Source organism: Schistocerca americana, chromosome 8 (genome assembly GCF_021461395.2).
Source record: "Schistocerca americana isolate TAMUIC-IGC-003095 chromosome 8, iqSchAmer2.1, whole genome shotgun sequence".
Taxonomy (NCBI): Eukaryota; Metazoa; Arthropoda; class Insecta; order Orthoptera; family Acrididae; genus Schistocerca; species Schistocerca americana.
Genome location: NC_060126.1, coordinates 284,105,736 through 284,125,385, shown reverse-complemented (window position 1 = coordinate 284,125,385; position 19,650 = coordinate 284,105,736). Strand labels below are relative to the sequence as shown.

General features: G+C 42.6%; 1 protein-coding gene across 1 annotated transcript; it reads right to left on the bottom strand.

Moving 5' to 3' along the window:
• Nucleotides 1-4,774: 4,774 nt before the first annotated feature.
• On the bottom strand, nt 4,775-18,938 carry LOC124544916 (endocuticle structural glycoprotein SgAbd-8-like). Its single transcript, XM_047123655.1, has 3 exons — nt 18,860-18,938; nt 12,188-12,324; nt 4,775-6,296 (listed from the first exon to the last, which is right to left on the bottom strand). The coding sequence occupies exons 1-3, from the start codon at nt 18,866-18,868 to the stop codon at nt 6,026-6,028; spliced, it is 417 nt and encodes a 138-aa protein (XP_046979611.1). The 5' UTR covers nt 18,869-18,938; the 3' UTR covers nt 4,775-6,025.
• Nucleotides 18,939-19,650: the final 712 nt, after the last annotated feature.

The window sequence follows — 19,650 nt, the reverse complement described above, 5'->3', positions numbered from 1 at the left end:
TCCACTTTTCACTTCCGTACAAGGCTACACTATAAACGAACGCATTCAAAAAAGGCTTCCTAATGTTTACATTTACATTCACCGTCAGCAAATTACTCTTTTCAGATATGCTCCTCTTGCTACAGCTATGCTGCATTTACGAAAGCGTGTGAAAGCTCTTAAAACTTTTTAAAGAAACAAAATCGTATTAACAGTCTACATCTTTATTTTTTATGACAACATATTTATTTCTCAACATATTCACCCTGATGACAAACACATTTCTCTCAACTAGAGACCACTTTGTTGATACCCAGAAAGGAGGATGTTTGGATGTGTTGACAGAACCACAACTTCACCTCTGCTTGCACCACATCATCACTATCAAAGTGAAGACCTCGAAGGTGTTTTTCAAGTTTCTTTCTTTGCCCTCTATTCATCCTCTTCTCTTTTACCTATATCAGCCAAACACGCTGTATAGCAGTTTATGAGCAACAAGCTTCCTTTAAGCGATCATCTTCAAGTCAGAGCTTAATACTTTTTCACATTAAAAGGGCGTTCCATGATGTCAAAAACGTAAATGTTTACTTACAAAATTTGTGACAGATTCTGCAACTAAAACCAATTACGTATTTGACGCCAAGGAGCCTTCCTTTAATGTCATGTGGTCACGTGGCTGTCTCTAAATAAATGTTCATCATAACAGCTTTTCTCGTTTTCATGGTACCGTTCTTTATATACATATAGCTCTGTACACAGAAAATATCTCTTAGAACCATCCAAAACGTAACTTTCGCTGTAGTGGACAATTGCCTCTGACCCCAGAAGTGAGACGTAAAATATTACATACGCGGGAGTTCTAAATCGAATCAGTGTTCATGATGACACTCTTGCCATGCACTTCACACTGGTTTGAGTATAAATATTGATAGTGTAGCAACTCCGAAATTACTGTCTTGGCAGTATGCTGTTACAGATTATTTAGTTCTGTCCTATAAATTCGTCGATCGCGATGAATGTAACTGAGATGGTTGTGAATAAAAGGTAACAACAGCATACAGTGATTCTAATTTGCTTATAGGCAACGTCTAACTGCACTTGGCTTCTAGGGAACTGTTGCTATTCCATCGCAAAAGGCTACTGTTTCTGAATTTACTTCAGAAGTGCATCACTCGATTACCGCCTTGTTTCACTCGTTGGGAGAACCATTATCACCGAAGCGGTTCTACACAGTTTCATCTCAAAAATCGGCCTACTGTGTGGAGACAGTCTTGACACCAGATTCTAAAGACTACAACTCATCAAGGTACCTTTCCGTTTCTACCAAGTCAAAGTCTGCAGGAGAATCACAAACTTTTCATTGAACATGTATTAAGGAATCGAGGAATAACTTCCGTAGTACTAGAGGGGACTGTTGAGAATATGAACTGTAGGGTAAGACAGAGATTGGAATATATACAACGGATAATTGAACACGTATCGTGCAAGTACCGCTCTGAGATGAACAGATTAGCGCAGGAGAGGGCGTCTTAACAGGTCGCATCACACCATTCATAGTACTGATGACTGAATTATATTTATTTATTTATATATTTAAAGACACACCGTAATTCAGGTGATTTCGAAGTTGGTGCTGCCAAAGAAGTCTTCTTCCCTACAACATTAAAGAGGTGTGTTTCTAACTAGTGCTTAGGAACAAATTTCCTTTCGTATATGTGCTCCATTTGCTTCGTTTTAATTATTTCCATCAGTATGCGTCGCAATGGCTCAGTGATGAATTAGCACACTGCAGGATGATAGTGTGTAAGTGTTTGTTACAATACGAACTTCAAAAGCAGAGTGCACGGAGAACGAATCTCGCTAGAGGCTAGATGAGCTATTTTCTGTGAAACTAACTTACCGGTAATAGCTCGCATCGTGCGTCCATTAATCTATAACACAAAAGTGACAAGAGGAGTCATTAATCCACTTAACTGACATATCACCCATCGTCTGTGCCTCCGTTATCTAATCACAGCGGGTTATAAACATAGCTTACTTTCTTAATACGTAAGTATAGTACATTCATATTAACAGTCTAAACGAATGTCTTGTATGTATCAGTGGTCCCAGAAAGTAAAGAAGTATTTCCAGCATCACAATGCATTTTTAAAATAAGAGTGCACGGAGAGGTTAAGGGAGATAATTAACTTTTTCCTTTGCCGCCGTGTGTTATTACTGTCTGTCCTTTTCTCATAAAAGTAGACTGTGAAACGTTTGTATGGAGTTAACTTTTGTCTCAACTGACGCTGCAATGAGATGTTACGTAGCGATTTCCCCTTCGCGTATCTGTTTGTCCTAGCCACCTGCCAGTGTCGTGTTCTTGACCCAATGTTATTATGCACCAAGAGATGAGTCAGTACTGACTTAAGCAGACGTATTTCCCAAGGCTGCGCATAGATCCTGTGCAGAGTGAAGACTCTATTGCTGGAAAAATGCAAGTATCGCTGATAATCACATGGAGAACTAAATATGATGTACACAAACAGCCATATCTCAAAAATTATATGCTTTGCATTTGAATACCTGAGGGAAATATCGAATGACCAGTCTCAAATGACTTACTGCACGTTTATTGTGTCAGTGTACAAAATAACTTAGTCAAGTAAGTTTCATACTGCGATCTTATCTTAGATGCTCTATAGTGGATCGTACTGACCAAGTGGTTCGAAACAGAGACCATTTGTGTGTGTGTGTGTGTGTGTGTGTGTGTGTGTGTGTGTGTGTGTGTGTGTGTGTGTGCATGTGTGTCTGTGTGTGCGTTTCGATAAAATTATGTGCGACTGTTCTCGTGAACACAAATCACAACGTGCGAGAAAAAGCATATTTTTATTGACTTGTCTTAATAGAACAGCTTTTTGAATAGAATGATCAGTGTAGGTTATGTGATAGCTATCTTCAGACTCTACTAAACAAATGAAAAGTACATAACTGGCTACTACCTTAAAAGATTAAAAACAAATGACAGAAGTTATAAGAAAAACACAATATACTTCTCATTCTCCCGCTCTGCAGGAAGTCATAACATGTAAAAATAACACGTTGTCGTTGTCATGCTTCAGCCAGCGATATACAGGAATCAAAGGGATCCTAGAGAGACTTGATGCACGCGTAACGTACAAATAAAAATATATAATACTCAAAAGGAAGTTAATGTGAAAGAGCAATTATTTAAAAGATTCTCAGTTACACATAAGAAAGCTAGATTTTTTAAAAAAATGTGCACCCACATGAAAAACGTATTCGTCTTCTGACTGTTTCAACTGGTCAGAGTTTAATAAGCTCAAAAATAAAAACTGATTACAGAAAACAATTGTCTAACATCAATTCATATGATTAAACATTATTTAAAAACCTTGTTTTCTTATATGCTACTGAAAACATTTTAAAGAATCACACTTTTAAATTAACTTACTTTAAATTACTTTGTGTCTTTATTTCCACGTTATGCAAGCATGCATGCATGCTTCAACAATCTTTAGGATTTATTTGCGTCCTATATATAACTGACTGAAGCACGAATGGTAGTTTTGACTTGTGTTACTTTTACCTGTTACGAACTCTTGCAGCGCAGCAGAATGAGAGGCACACTATGTTTTTGTTATAAGTTCTGTCATTTGCTTTTAATCCTTTGAAGTTGTTAGAAATAATATACTTTCTCTTACAGAGTCTGAAGATGGCTATTCCATAGTCGAAACCGTTAATTCTGTCCAAATAGTTGTGCAATGAATACAATGAAATAAAAATTACATCATCGCTCTCCAGATGGAGGCTTTATGCCAAATTCTGTTCAAAGCATATTTTTCTGCTCAATATTTACAAGAAGTATCTACGAAAATTTCCAACGAAATTCTATAGATAATGTGAAATCATTTAGTAATAACTGGATCTGTATCTGTGTATAGAAGTTCACGATCTGGTGTTAACCAGAAAATCCTCTTAAGGACAAATAGGAAAAACATATTCTTAATTTGGCACTTGTGTCGAAATCCTGTCGTTGTTACCTGCAAAATATCCAACAAGTTTTAAGTTGGGAGTTTGTTACAGGCAAAGTTAAAAAATAAAGAATAAAAATTGGGGTACAGCGATTCTGAGGTTAAGATCTCGTATTGTCCGTATCGTTAGAGACGAAAACTGGCAAAAATCCGTTCGATGAATGTAGTTATTTTGTAGTGATTGAGTGAAACAAGGAGGTATGGAGATTAATCGGATTGGTTTTGTAATAGCACTGGTTTGTTTAGCGTTTTATATGTGAGCTGTAATTGCATATTATGAGCGCAACGGCCACAGCAGATCGCCGTATAATCGTCCTGCTCAAGAAAGAACCAGAAAATGGAATCATTTTAAGAAAATAATGACTGATTTAAATAAATCCTATTACAAACGTTCGGGAAGACTGAAGACGTAATTTTTATTAATAATTACTACGGTAGAATATGGTCAGGTACAGCGTTTAGAGATAGATGTTGATTACGAAAACAAGTATTGCTGTAGAGGAAAATTATATGGATTCTTCAGCAGGCAGCTGATTACTTCGACAGGTAATATTATGTCAGTGATATTCACAGTATTATTAATGTCATTTTATGAGAGCTAGAGGGTGCGACTCAGTGAACTCATGACCGCTTAATACTCAGTGATCAGAATTCAGGGAAGTCTTTAGAGAAACTTTAAAAACTTCCTAGTGAATTTTTACAAATATTGTTGCTTAATACTTCTAAGACAAGAGGGAATAAATTAAAAACAAGTGTAAAAATTTGTTTAAAACTTTTTATTGCGCATACCATCGATGATACAGTAGCATATAGGATATAAAACATGAGTAATGGCATTGAAGACGGCGAGTGCTTCGGTTGTCGCCACTTCTTCCGAAGCAAGGAAAGGGTAAGATTACCCAGTAAAATGAATACACAATTAAATACATATAAAACATAGAAACGTGGAGCGATACGTGGCAGTATGGGAACCTGAAAATGGTCCTTTAAGTACGGTGTGTATACAAATATGCACAGTAGTCCTATTGACACGGAGACGCTACTACGGCAGCCTGTCGGCGAGGCGATTTTCCTGTGACAGTAGCTGTACTGAAACGTACAGAAAGAGAAAGGTCACGTCAGCGTCGTATCGAGTCTAGCCTTGGACACGTCGACGCCACCGGAATACGGAATCTGCGCCACGGAGACGCCCGTCCGGTTGCCAATTCCACAGGACGTTCGCGGCGATATGTTTCGTGCGAAAATGTCGGGCGTCGCGTGGAGGATTTCCATAGTGACACCGGCGACACGTCGCTGCCGGCGCGCTCTACCCGGCATGCCGATGAGTTGTGCGGGCGAGACCTTGGACATTACGGCTGCGGCTTTTGTCAATGCTGGAATCGTACTGCGGCATGGCACGGAGCCATCTAACAAGCAGCAGAACAACTTGTTATTGGACAACCTACTGGAAGGGCTGCTTCTTTAATGTTTCCCAGTACCAAAACACCAACTGTGACACAAATGTCTGTCATTCCCAATACAGATGACGTTTGCTTGGAGACAAGAGCTGTTACACGCGGGTGCTCCAAAAACTCTACAGTAATTTTGATGATGCTGTTTTGTTGCACAGCACTGAGTCCAAGAGATTTTTACGGCTGTGGGCTTAAAGAGAGAGTTAATAGTGCGTAAGCAACACGTGCTGGGTGGTGAATCAACTGCTCTTTAGATGTTGCGAGTTTATTTTTTTAGATCGCCAGGCGGCCGCAAGAAGCGTCTCAATGTTTCTCCGTGCTGCTACTTTGCCTGACGAATGCAGCTTTAGATATGGTACATGCAAGAAATCTATGCGTTACAGACTACCTAAGGAAGTGTCCTTTCGTGTTAGTGGGATGCAGTCGCATGAGCGAGGAAGTATTTATACTCGGGCGGCGACGGACTGTCTGGCAAAAGAGCGGCGCGGAGAAGCTTCACGTGTCAAGCGCTGTTCGGTCCGAAGTCGGGGGAACGTGTGTGTATTCGGCGTCTCGGACGGCCTACTGCTGGTTGTCCTCGGGCTGCGGCGGCTGGCTGGCGATGAAGTCGAGGGCGCGCTGGATAGCCTCAGGGATTGGTGGCGGCGTGGGCAGATGGGCTCCTTGGGGAACGAAGCCGTTCTCGTCGGCCGTGTACGTCAGCTCGATGCGGGTGCCGTCGGGCGCCGTGTAAGAGTAAGAGCCCTGCGCCGCCTGGCCCTCGGTCTCAGGGTTGCCGGCGTTCTTCAGGTAACCCTCCTCCTGGGCGCGGATCTCATTGCCCGTCTCGTAGCTGCAAAGGGATCGACTCACATTATTCAGGAGTATTAACAATATAGACAAGAGCAGGAATTATAGCGCAAAATTAGCTACTACCCTACCTTTTCCACTATATATATATATATATATATATATATATATATATATATAAATGTGTGTGTGTGTGTGTGTGTGTGTGTGTGTGTCAGAGACAGACAGAGAGAATATTTGTGTGTTTCGTTGTTAGCAATGCCACCACCGCCGTACGACCAGACCACGACGCCATTTCACTTGGTCCCGCGTGTCCGTTAGCAGAACCACGCTGTGACCTTACATTAAACAAGTACAGTTGTGGCTAAGGAAAACGATTTCTAGACAGCTATACACGTGCCATCAAAGGTTTCAGCGTGTCCCCGTGAAATATTACGATAGAAAGTCACGATAAGCAATAATACAGTGGTCGACTAATAGCTGCACTGAATGGTGAATAAGAGGCTTGCTTTACTCATTATTTAAAAGAGATCTTGTTGTAGACCGTGAGATAAGTGTGAGATATTTACTTGCCAGACCATATAGTCCGTTGTAACTGGCATCTAATGCAGAGGATAAACAAATGCCGGCCGGAGTGGCCGAGCGGTTCTAGGCGCTACAGTCTGGAACCCCGCGACCGTTACGGTCGCAGGTTCGAATCCTGCCTCGGGCATGGATGTTTGTGATGTCCTTAAGTTAGTTAGTTTTAAGTAGTTGTAAGTTCCTGGTGACTGATGATGACTGATGACCTCAGAAGTTAAGTCCCATAGTGCGCAGAGCCATTTGAAACATTTTTTTTTATAAACAAATAAATGCATGCGTACCGATAAGTAGTCACTGATAAACGAGGACAAGCGCAAGAAGTCGAAGAATCGTTACAGCGATGGTATGTGGTAAGGTACGACGGTGATGTAGCGTATGGTTTAATGTAAAATGGACACATTGTCTCATATGGTTAATACATAAGTGCAATTTACTGCTGCCTCGAATGCTGAAATATCTTCAGTGCTGTAAAGTTGCTAGCAAAACAAAACAATCGTTGATATGTACTGAGGTTTCGCGTGCGGTGAGGTAGGGAAGGGGTACAGCACGAGTCCGTGTTCGCGTGATTTCTTCTTACTCTTAGCATAGCAACCACCGGCGTTTCTACACAGGAACCAAAGGAAGAGAATTGCTTAGTTAGTGATGGATAAACTCAGATAAACGCTGGGAATCCAATACTGGTAGTGAATCATCATCGTAGATGAAATTTGGTAAGACACAATGACACCAGTGGTGTAAAGCTACAGTGCCACGTTTGCATAATGTTCTATGGGTATAATCCAACAAGACCCAGTTTCGTGTATGGCTCATTCCAGTAACATAGCTTCTCTGCATGCATACATGTACGTAGAAACACGAAGCTGCTAACGACATTGATTTCCTAAAATGCATAGTTTTCGCTGTCGTGACCCTTTCTCAGTTTATTAAACGAGACTCAGAACTGCTCCAATGAGGAGTAGTATACCATAAAATCAGATAAAAAGACAGTGTCGTCGATCAGAATTAGTGGTGCGAAATACCTTTGCGTAAGCACCTACGTGATGGTAAGGTTGGCTGGAAAACCGATAGGACAGAACTAACTGTTCCACCTGCTAAACTAACTCTTTGCACATGTAATGTGAATGTGCCAATTGACACGTTAAATAATTCGAAACACTCCTTCGCTTAAGCTTTGTACTAAATACGAAGAACTATATTAAACTTTATTAATCAAAAAACGAGAGAAACGGAGTAATTATACCTTATGCTGGGATAATTATCAAGTAAAGACGATTGGTAGTTGAAACTAGCACTGTAGTTGGTAATCAGTTATAACCGAAATCATGAACTCAAAATAAAAACAGTCCGTTCGAGACCTTCTGTGCTCAAGAAGTAAGAAGATGTCGAGTGACATCATATCCGTATTACAATGTCGTTAGAGAAATAAACTCTCACGTTAATTAATGGAGTAGAAGAGCTTTCACAGGGGGCAATTAAAATTGGTTTAGATTCACAATGTCGTCATCAAAACATGTTCAATGTGGAATATGATCCGTAATATGCTGTGACAATCATTCGCTACGAACTCTGTATAGCTACTGAATACATGAACTGTCTCTGCGTTCTTGGTGAAATGGAATGGGCTGATCTATCTAATGGATCTGGCAGTATACACCAATTTTATTGAATAAACAACTGAGTCTTTTAAGGAAAAGTTTTTTATCAAAAGTCTTCTTTTAATGAATTTCGTCCAACAGAAGTTTTAAAAATGAGAACCATTCAGTACTGCAAACTACAGAACGATTAACTGCTCGCATCTCTTTATGACACAAAGCTGACTAGAAGAAACAGATATAGTGGCTCCTGACGCAAGAACTCGCGGACGTCGATGAGCAAGACTATTTCAAGGTTTACGGATGATGCGTCACGGTTAGTGCTTAGACAAGTTGAGAATCTCAAGCGGCAAGACTCCCTATTCCCATGGCAACCATGCATTGACACGTTTTGGTGTAAACTGTTTCCCAGTTACCGCGCATAATATTGCAAAATGATTTACGTTTGATCTTATGAAGATCAAGGCCGCAGGGTTGCCCGGACTATGAGACGGTACTAACAATGACAAAAAGTTATTTAATACCACTACATGTACTGGAAAAATTGGTTAATCTCTACATCTAAGTGAATGCTGCCAGTTGGTTAATGTTTCAGTTGGATTTGCTGTTGTTATTGCCACTCATTCCTCTTCAACGGAACGAACACCTTGAATGAGCAACTGCTTTCCTAGTCTCTATATACTCCTTATGAAACCTTAACAAAACACGAAGAAGCAACATCACGGGCAGGCTTGAATAACCGAATGACGTCGAGTGGTATAAGTTCGCGAGATATTAAATCACGTAAATAATGCCAATCATCAAAGCTCCAGTATGGCGTAAGGGAACCGGTAAAAGTTACGCTGCAAAAGAAAGAAGTGAATTATATAACTTAAATGACGTGCATTTGTGTACCGAAATGTAAGTAGTTGATGCAGCCTGGGCTGAGATTATAACGTTAGTACGACAGGTAACAGAGTGGCATCCCTGGTGTGCCGGCAACCCACCTTACGGCGATGTCATACTGGCAGTATGAGTGAGAAATTCCAAGCATTATGAGAGTTGTCTCGCTGGCTACCCGATTTGTGGAACCTTAAATCGCTAGTTATTATACAATTAGGCAGCTTTCCTTTAAGGAAGATTTATTAATGACATGAGGCACCAGGTTTATGTTCAATACTTACAGTATAGTTTTAGTCCAATAATGACTTTTAAGTACTGAAACTCGCACCTCGCATTTCTCCAGTCAAGACGGGGTGTTACTGATGTTAACTGTTTGTAGGAGACAGATAATTCGGCTGATCTGATGACCATTTCTTTGCTAGCGACTTACTGTGAGAGACGAATTTCTTAAACCTGCCTTTTATTGGTATGTTATACATGACAAGACAATGCTGAACATAACAAGATTCTGCTCAAAGACACCTTGCAATTAATATAATTTCATATTCTTTGCCTGCGTAGCAGTGCACAACGGATGAAGTGGAATGATCATTTAAAAAACAGTGCTCAAGTTGCTTAGATCTGCTACTATTCAGTTAAGTAAAGTGGATAGATCCAGTTGTCTTTGAAATATATGGACTAGGATAAACCGTTATACGTCAATCACTCGCTGCTTTCTTCCGAATGGAACCAGCTGTACCTGTCTTAACAAAAGCATTCATGAAGTACGTAAGCATGGACCTGCAGGTTCCGAGCCTTATTCAGTCCAACCTCAGCTCGTACAATTGATTGACAGAGCAGTATTTGAGCAGAGAACTGATCTGCCTAAGACTTCTAATGTATTGTTCATGATGGGCCCTGTTTCGTGAAACATAAATAATTCATGAAACCTTCATTCTTCAGATGAATGAAAGTGATGGGAGTGCTTTGAGTATCCAGTGATCAGTTCATGGAATGAAGATACGACAATTTTCCACTTACTTTTGAGAATATGTTTTTCAGGGGGTTGCAGCTGTTTCTACAAGGTTCAGGCAACCTTATGTTTAACCTAAGATGTACCGTACTGTGCCTTATTGACAATGCACCGAAATGCGAATTAACGGCGCTTCCCTTGTTGGAGAAAAATGTAGATAGCACGCAGCATGGCGGGAGTCTTTACGAGCGGTAGAGCCGTTAAACGAGAGAAAGTGCGACGGGTGTACAATACGCGGAGCAGACTGACTCACCAGCTGTTCGCTGCCAGAAGGCGACCTCTGCGAACGCTCTCTGACCGCTGGACTTTCTCTGGGTCACGCCTGCGCTCTATCCTTTACAAACGCCGTCTGCGCATGATTGTACTCCAGCTATCCCAACAAGTTTCGAGTCTTGTGAACCGCGCATGAAGTTACAAAGACATTAGTTATCTACGGCCTCTGCTTGTAAAGTACATTGCACAGTAATAATGACTATCTGATTAATTAGCATTGCAGTTAGCCAATCAGGACTTTGCAAACACTAATTCAAGCTGCTCGCTAGAGACGGCGCCGCCAAACAAGTTGTTCGTTTTGTTCCCTAAAACCGAACAATGAAACGATACAAATATTGGATGTGGGACGGGAGTTGGTATCGAACCCGAGCCAAACTCTGAGCAGTCTTTATCGCTATTATCTACGCTATAATGCCAACTGACGCTAATTGTATCTGACGGGCCGCTTCAAATTGGGCCCGCAGCGGCTTCACTAGCTAACTGTAATTAAATCGAAAAAAAAGCATCGTACTGAATTTTTTACTAACAATTATTTCTCAGTGTAACCTACTCCGCAACAACCTTACAAGCTCTTCAGATTCTCTCGGACCACTCTGTATAAAAATAAAGTCTAAAAGAATTTATACTACAGATTGCAATTTATTTGATTTATCTTGGTGTGCAAAGCCGTCGTTAGAACATTCCACATATACAGCTTCCACAGTCATCGCATAGAATGCTCTGGTGGTTAACGCAAAAAATAATAAAGAAAATATCTAAAGTCTGACGTCGAGAGGCAAATTTCAGTCGCTTGTATTGAAATGTTAGTAGCAATTAGAACTATGTATCAATGTATGGGTAAGTATGGAGGTACAGGCTTGTCCAAAACACATGTAGCCTTTGAGAAAAGTGTGAACTGGAGCGGTTTGACAACATTCATGTTCATGGTTTCCATATACCGGTTATTATCTCGTGGTTCGCCGGGCGCGATGGTCTAGCGGTTCTCGGCGCTCAGTCAGTAACCGCGCGACTGCTACGGTCGCAGGTTCGAATCGTGCCTCGGGCATGGATGTGTGTGATGTCCTTAGGTTAGTTAGGTTTAAGCAGTTCTAAGTTCTAGGGGACTGATGACCACAGATGTTAAGTCCCATAGTGCTCAGAGCCATTTGAACCATCTCGTGGTTCTTTAAAATTCGTATGAGAATTAAAATTACATGCAATGATTGCACTAAATGTTCTATTGCTACTGCAATTTCTTAATTTCCTTCTCAGCAATTGATAGTAGAGGAAATTGTGTAGAACATGGACCCAAAGAAGGAACAAGCCTAGAAGACATATAAAAAGAGATCTGAGAATATCTGTCATTGGAACAGAGGGAAGAGCAAAGGGATAAAACTGTAGGACGGGGCTGGGTTTATAATAAATCAAAACATAGTTGGGGGACCTTGGGTGTAAGTGCTACTCTGAGGCTCGCTGGTTTGCGCTGGAGGCGAAGTTATGGTTGACAACATTAAGCAGTCAGAATACTGATTTTTAATAATCTGTTGGTTCTGGTGTACGGTTTTTGCAACCCACCATCATAGATTAGAACATAAGATCAAAAACTATACGTACCTCCATTTGTAGGAACCGTCAAAGTTGACACCCTCGTTGACGTAGCTGATGATCGGGATTGGTGACGTGTTCTGTCCGCTAGGGGCCTGTGGCCTAGCGACCACCGCCGAAACGACGACCATCATCAGGACTGCGACCTGTAACAATCAAACACTGAACATTACTTTCCGATGTCACCATAAGGCACGACGAGCTGAAGATGCGTAACTCCTCTCCATGTCTAAAGAGAGCGGAGAACGCAGAACACAACGGTTCTTAATTATGGATTATCTATTCGGGGAGAAAACCACTTTGCAATAAGCTTGAAATGTGAACTTTTCAGTGACGACCAAATGTGATTTCGATATCTGCACGAATAATGTCAGCTCTCTTACGTCTTTCAATAAATAACAAATTTGTTGAAAGTATTGTGTGAGATTAGAAACGTAGCAGGTTGTTACCTGAATTCACGAACTACATTATAGGATATAATTACTGAATTTGCAGATGATATCATTCTCTCGGAATATTATTGTCATCATTCGTTGAACTCCAGCGTGTTGGAATTAGTTTTGATATGGGGAAAACGTTTGCTGCGAACTCATACATGTGACTATGTGCGAAGTTAAGGGGAAGTCTCATTGCGTAAACACAGAAGGCAACGCGTATTTACGACGTGGTGTACCGCAGGGTGGGGCTCAGCCCACGCGATGACACACACATTGCTGGATGCGCCTGCAGGACACACGTGCTCCTGATGACGACACGCCCGCTCCAAGTGCTTTCTTTGGGAGCACGTGTAACGGTGAGGAGCAGACGTAAGTAGCACAAGTGATTTGCGTACTAATTGGCGGGACTCAACCGCTCGAGCGTAAAACGAATTCAGGTCGTAGCACGTGACATTGTCTCTCTACGACTTACATTGCATTTCAGGCCTGCCTTCATTCACGACGTCTCCCACAGGATGCTTAAGATGCTGCTACGATTTCTCGCTGCTACTTCCGGGACCAATTCCAGCGTAGCCCGAAATACTCCAGTTCCAACGATCGTGACCCTCTCTTCCCACTTTCACCGATCTGCCGCGTCATCCCCCTTCGAAATAGTGTGTCTGTGTTTAGGATTCAGGTTCCGTAAGGATCGTTTCCCAGAGAGCGAGTCCTAAAAAGCAGTTGCTCAATACTGACAAGCGTAGGTATGTGTAAGTCTCCATTTTTGTGAAGAGCACTGTGTTGGTCTCATAAAAATGGGCCAAATCGTCCAAAAAATTTCCAAATATCACAACCCAATCTTTATTATATTTTCAAGGGCTGCTTAAAATTACTAGAAATGGTTGCTTTGTACCTCCTTGTATCTGCCGAACTGACTCGACCAGTGCTGAATGTCGAAATACTCAAGCACTGGGGTTGGCTTAAACGAAGGAAATCGGCAATGAAATTTTGATGCACTGCCTCACAACAGCGCTGTTCGTGAAAACAAAAAAAGAAATTCCTACAAACGCTCTATACCACAATATAGCTGCCTTCATCCCTTTTTACGTGTTTGGCCACGAAAAGGTACATTTAGTACATCAATAATCGAGAGAAACTAAGCAACCACGAAAATAAAAATACAGGTACCGATGGAATCAAAGCTGTGAGGACGTGTCCTGTCTCTTGTCTGGGTAGCTTAGTCGGTACAGCTCTTGTCCACGAGACGCAGAGATGCCGAGTTCCAGTCTCTTCGCACACTCCGCTGCAAGGTGAAAGTTTCATTCTGGATAGACACAAATTGCTGTCGGAAATATGCTCTTACTTCACAAAAATTTTGTTCCCCCTTACCAGTGTATCCAGATCACAACCCCCAACCCCCTTTCACTACCCGATCCCGCTCCACTACACCCTTCCTCCAGGCATCAATCAGCCTGAAAATTTCTCTCATACAGCTTTGCTGCCTGGATCTTCAGTAACAGTAACGAATAGAGTGTTCGTAAATAGGCATACCATACACTTTATTTTTGTATACTGTCCTCATGTCATTTTAATGTCTGAAGGAACAGGCAATAAAAATTACAGATAAATATTAGTAACACTGAAAACAATTTTTACTAAAACTGGACCAACCAATAGAACGTCACTTAATTGTTTGCTTGATAGTTTCATTCGCCCTAATGGTACACAAGTAATTCATAGCGGACGGTACGTAATTAGTAATTCGCAGCCTATTCACTATTCACTAGTTTCGTTCTTTTCATAGCGCCTATGCAAATACTGCCGCCATTTAAATAAAGCAGCATTTTTAATTTTTCTAGAGTCATATGAGAAAATACACTTCTGACGTATTTTGTGATACATTAATTTAATGATAAAGATTTCAGAATATTCTACTTGATTATTTTTTCTCTTGTGAAAACTTAGCACTACGTCTTCTATAACAACACAAATCTCCCCGTGACAATTTGTGTAAAAGAGATGTTGCCCCTTATTCAGTGTGTCAAGTTCAGGCTCTAGAGGAGCGTATGCAGTGTGCATATACTGGCGAAATTCATCTTTTATCTCGTATGCCTACAGTCTTGACACACTTGGACATAATTCATGAGCAGGCAAAATACATCGTAGCTCGCCATCACACCAGAAGAGGACGACAGCGTAGCTTTCCCTCTCCATCCAGGTTTCACGGTCGCTTGGCTCATTCTGGCTTGTACGGCAGCCAAGGGGACCTCCTGAATTATGCGCGTTGGCCCGAGGTCTTGCTCTCTGCAGCCCATCGCACTTGAAACGGTGAAAGGCCCTAAACATTCGTCACATTCCTTCCCTCATTCACTTCAATCATCGATACATTTCACGTTTCAGCCGTCACGTTCACGTTTAAAAGGATGAATAGCTCTCTTCCACACTGACGGAGAACCTTGTTATCTACGTTATTCACGGAATATGGTAAAAAATGGAACATCGCTATCTTTGATGTTGTGACTTGATGGGCTACGAAAGTGCTAGATTATATTTATTTTGAATGCTAAGCAGACTTTGCCAACGGCCTTACCGCCATGTTACCACCGTTTTCCGTTATATCGACCGATTTAAGCGGTGTCGGGCTTGGCTAGCTCTTGGAAGGATGACCGTCTGGATCTACCGGGCGCTGTTGGCAAGTGGCGTGTACTCAGTCCTTGTGAGGCCAAACGCATGGCTTCTTGACTGAAAAGTAACGGCTCCGGTAACGAAAACTACCGGGAGGGTGTTGTGCTGACTGCGTGACCTCCGTATCCGTATCCAATAACGCCTCTTGATGCCAATTGAGGAGCTACACGACCGAATAGTAGCGGGTTCGGTCAATAAGACCATCATAACGACCGGGAGAGCGGTGTGCTGACCCCACGCCCCTCCTATCCGCATCCTCCTTGAAGATGACACGGCGGTCGGATGGTCCCGGTCGGCCATTCGTGGCCCACACGACGCTCAGGGGCCTGAAGATGGCGTAGTAAATCGCCGAAACTGGTAGCCAAAGAAAAGAAGTTTGGAACCCTGACGGCCGAAAGGTGTTTAATTTGACATCCAGTATCGAACAGCCGAGTTCCGCAACCATCTCTGAAAAAATGGACATACAGGGACAGTATTGTCCGCTTTGTCATTGAAATAAACAAGTATTTTTACATCTATCTATGATTCTCAGTCCTATATGATATGCTTCGTCCTCCATATTAAGAGATCAATGCAGTCAAAAATCTCGTTCTATCGTATTTTCATCTACCGACGATCTGAGCCTTCCACCCACCTTTCCTACAACAAGTGGCACAGATGGAACAGAGGGGAACTCACAGAAGAAGCAGCGGTCGAGCGATGAAGGACGGAGTTAAGTGTCGGACGGTGCTGTAAGTCAGCATCTTGCGACGCGTCCCAGTCCCCACGTAACAGCAGCAGGCGCAAGCGGGAGAGATGCTATCTGGGAGGGCCCTTTTCCACCCTCTCCGCCGCATGTGCCGCCGCTTCTTGCGAGAGGAAGGCGCCAGGAGGCCCCCTCCGCCTTTCGCAAGAAGACTCGTGGCTACTTCGCACGCAATTAGCAGTCACCTGTATGCCGCTACCACACGCTCAAGCACGTGCTACCCGACGGCTGTTTGTTTCTTAACGACTTCCGCTCCTTTTGCGCAGCTTTTCTTCAGCGGTGTAGACATCTGCACGGATACTTATCTTCAGTGGCATCTGCTCGTACAGGCCTCTCAATCTCATTGTGAGATCCCACTGATTCTCATCATTAACCTCTTAATGTGGAAACTAAGAAATTGTTAAGATTACTTGTCAGCGTTGCACACATTGAGATAAGCATACCACGCTGTTATGTTCAATGCGGACGTTTCAGTACGCATCCTAGAGCAACTTCACGCCATATAAAGTTACTGATAAGTGAACTTATAGCTCGAATCTGAGAATGTCAGGCCGGCCGCTGTGGCCGCGCGGTTCTAGGCGCTTCAGTCCGGAACCGCGCTGCTGCGACGGTTGCAGGTTCGAATCCTGCCTCGGGAATGGCTGTGTGTGATGTCCTTAGGTTGGTTAGGTTTAAGTAGTTCTAAGTCTAGGGGACTGATGACCTCAGATGTTAAGTCACATAGTGCTTAAAGCCATTTGAACCATTTGAGAACACCAGTGATAGACTGTTCACAGTTTGAGGCCAGGAACGAACACTTTCCTTCGTTCTACGCCTTGCAGTTTTCTAACGACTCAGCCAGTTGCTGAAGTGGGCGCTAATCTCTAAGCAGAATTGCTCTTCCCATTCCTTCTAAGTACAGAAAATATAACAGTAAATGGATCTCTGCCTCAGTTTGTCCCTCTATCGCGTCACATACATGTTGTGTGCAACTATAGCTACTGTGTTGTAGGCGGCTACATCGCTGTCAGACCATAAAATCAAAGGTACAGAGTTCAACCCCCTCTCGGTCAAATTTTTTTTTTTTTACTAGTTTCTTCTTTCACCTTCAGTCGTGATTTATGTGCATGAACAGTATCACGTTACACTGTGTTTCGGAGTCCACGCTAAACTATACCAACCGGTGTAACTGAACTGTTGGTTAAGTGAGTTCGAAAGTCGGAGGAAGACAACGGCATACCACTTCCAGGAGGAGCGAGCCACGTCTTTAAACCAACATTCGGATTGCAGACACGTTTTGCTTTTGATCATAAGTGTGCCCGGTTAAGATTCTTCGCGTTGCTTTTCAGGCCCCGGTGAGCCAGAGCAGTTTGGAGAAATTTTATTCCGAAAGGTCAGATGAAGTTTCGGACGCTCTTACTTCAAAGTTCCGTTCCACGTTGCTAGGTGCTATAATGTTTAAGTAAATTATAAATTTACTAGATACTGAAAATTAGGAACTTGTGATTCTAGCCAATGGTATTAGTGCATCTCGACTGAGATTTTTAAAGGAAAGCTCTTAACACACGAAACCATTTATTTTCTCGAATTAGCTTCTTTCAAGAAGTTTGTGACACGTCTTAATCCAGTAATGGAATAAAATTGAATGTCGACCTATAAGGAGTTGGAGCACGTAGTCGGAGGAAGACTGCGAAAAGATATCTCGATTGGAACAGTTTAAGAAAAATATTCGAGCAGTCAGTTCAGTAGCTCTAGGAAAATCTCTAACTTCGTATCCTTAATTCTGTCCGTGAAGAAATCGAGTCGCCCTGCATTGTTAGCCCATTATGAATTATATGAAATATTCGTACTAATCAGGTGGTAACACATGGAACAGCTTCTGTCAACAGCATATTTACCATCAAATCCTGATGATAGACGAGAACATTGCAGTTCTCAGTGCTCGCCCAAGAACAATGATAGTCCACGAATTGTCTGTTTTGAGCTTAGACTTCCTGATACTTCCGGTTCACGTAACAAGCGATTCAGAAGTAGTATATTGTGAACACTTATTTTCCTCTGACTCACAGTGCGTTCCAATAGTATATCCTTTTTCTAAAGCGTCATCAAGCAGTGCTCATTTTCCCGATTACTGAAGTAGAAATAACTGGTATTTTTTTTTCAGTTAACTTTTCGAGAGAGAATATGTTGGAAGAGGATCTTAGATCGACGTAACATGTCAAGAAGAGATAGGGTTTAAACTTTCAGCGGCGAAAAATTTGCAGGAAAGCTAAATGTGGAAGACCGGGCGGAGTTTTGAACAGCTCTCCTCCCGAATGCGAGTCCTGTGCCATTCCCATTCCGCGAGAGTACTTGCAATTTGTTACCAGAAAGTTCACCGGTTAATGGACACAAGCATTTGTGGGAGACGTTCCTGTTGCTACGAAGAAAAACTGACAGGAAGTTTCCTGCAGATTTTTAAGAAATTGAATGTGTGGCGAGTTACAAGGGAACTAAAATAAGGAGACGTAAGTAATGAAAACTCGAAAGATGTACAGGTGCTGTAGAGAAGGGTATTTTGCATGAAATCCTTTTGTGTATTAGGCGGCGATGTACCGAACACGGAGACAACAATAAAACTGATGTTTCGACCGTCTCTGCAGCGAGCCACTTCAGGACGACGAAACTGTTGTTTTATAGTTGTTTTAGTGTTTCAGAATGACCCTTCCTATTACCGAAAAGGATGTTACTCAAATTGACACTCGCCGTTGAAGACTATGGAAGATGTATCGACGCTGTTCGAAGTTAATCTTAACCGGAGAATGCAGTACTTTACGGAATGCTGAGTCGTTCCTAACACTCGTCGCACATACGCACCGTCTTCATGGCTGTTGCTGCTCGTTGTGCTGTGAGGACCACTGTAGGTAGGATCACCGGATGGCGACTGATGCTGTTCCCTGCGCTTCCCCGGGTATTTATACCGTGCGGCGGGCATCCTCCGCTCCGCCCCCCACCCCACCCCCACAGCGTAGACGACGGCGGTGCGCGGGGACAGCTGCTGAAAAACGTCCCGGCACGGGCACGGTGGCTGTGGAGGGAGGCAAGCCGAGTCTGGGTGGCGGCTGCTGTGCCGTGTGTGTGTGTGTGTGTGTGTGTGTGTGTGTGTGTGCGTGCGTGTGCTGCTAGCAGTCAGCGTCAGGGGTAGAGCGTGGGGAGATGAGGTCCTTTCTCCAGAGACGTGCGCATCCTTACCTCATCACCTCGTCGCTCGTCGCTCGTCGCTCTTACAACAGTCACTATAACGGTTCTCGTCACACACGTTGCCTCCACGTATTGTATTACCAGCAATATTGATGTCAGAAGTATTAATAAATAAGAAAGTAGTAATTGTAGTCAGGTGGAAAGGAAATACTTCCACAATCATCTGGTAAGACGTACATCAGGGAAAAATAGCGTTGTAAATAAATGCACGAGTGAATGACTAATGGTATTCCCAATAAAAGTTAATATCACTTTCGTGTAATTGGTGACGTTACCGAGTTGATTACCGACGTGCCGTGCTTAGGAAACAGTGGCGGAGGGAAACAGGGTGGGTGGGAGGGGGGGAGGGGGGAGAGGGAAGACACTACTAGCTGTGTGTGTATCCAGAGCCCACGTTGCGACAATCG

Coding starts and splice junctions, on each gene's coding strand:
- LOC124544916 (XM_047123655.1), bottom strand. Junction 6,297..12,187: donor GACGGTTCCTACAAATGGAG/GTACGTATAGTT, acceptor ATCCCTTTGCAG/CTACGAGACGGGCAATGAGA.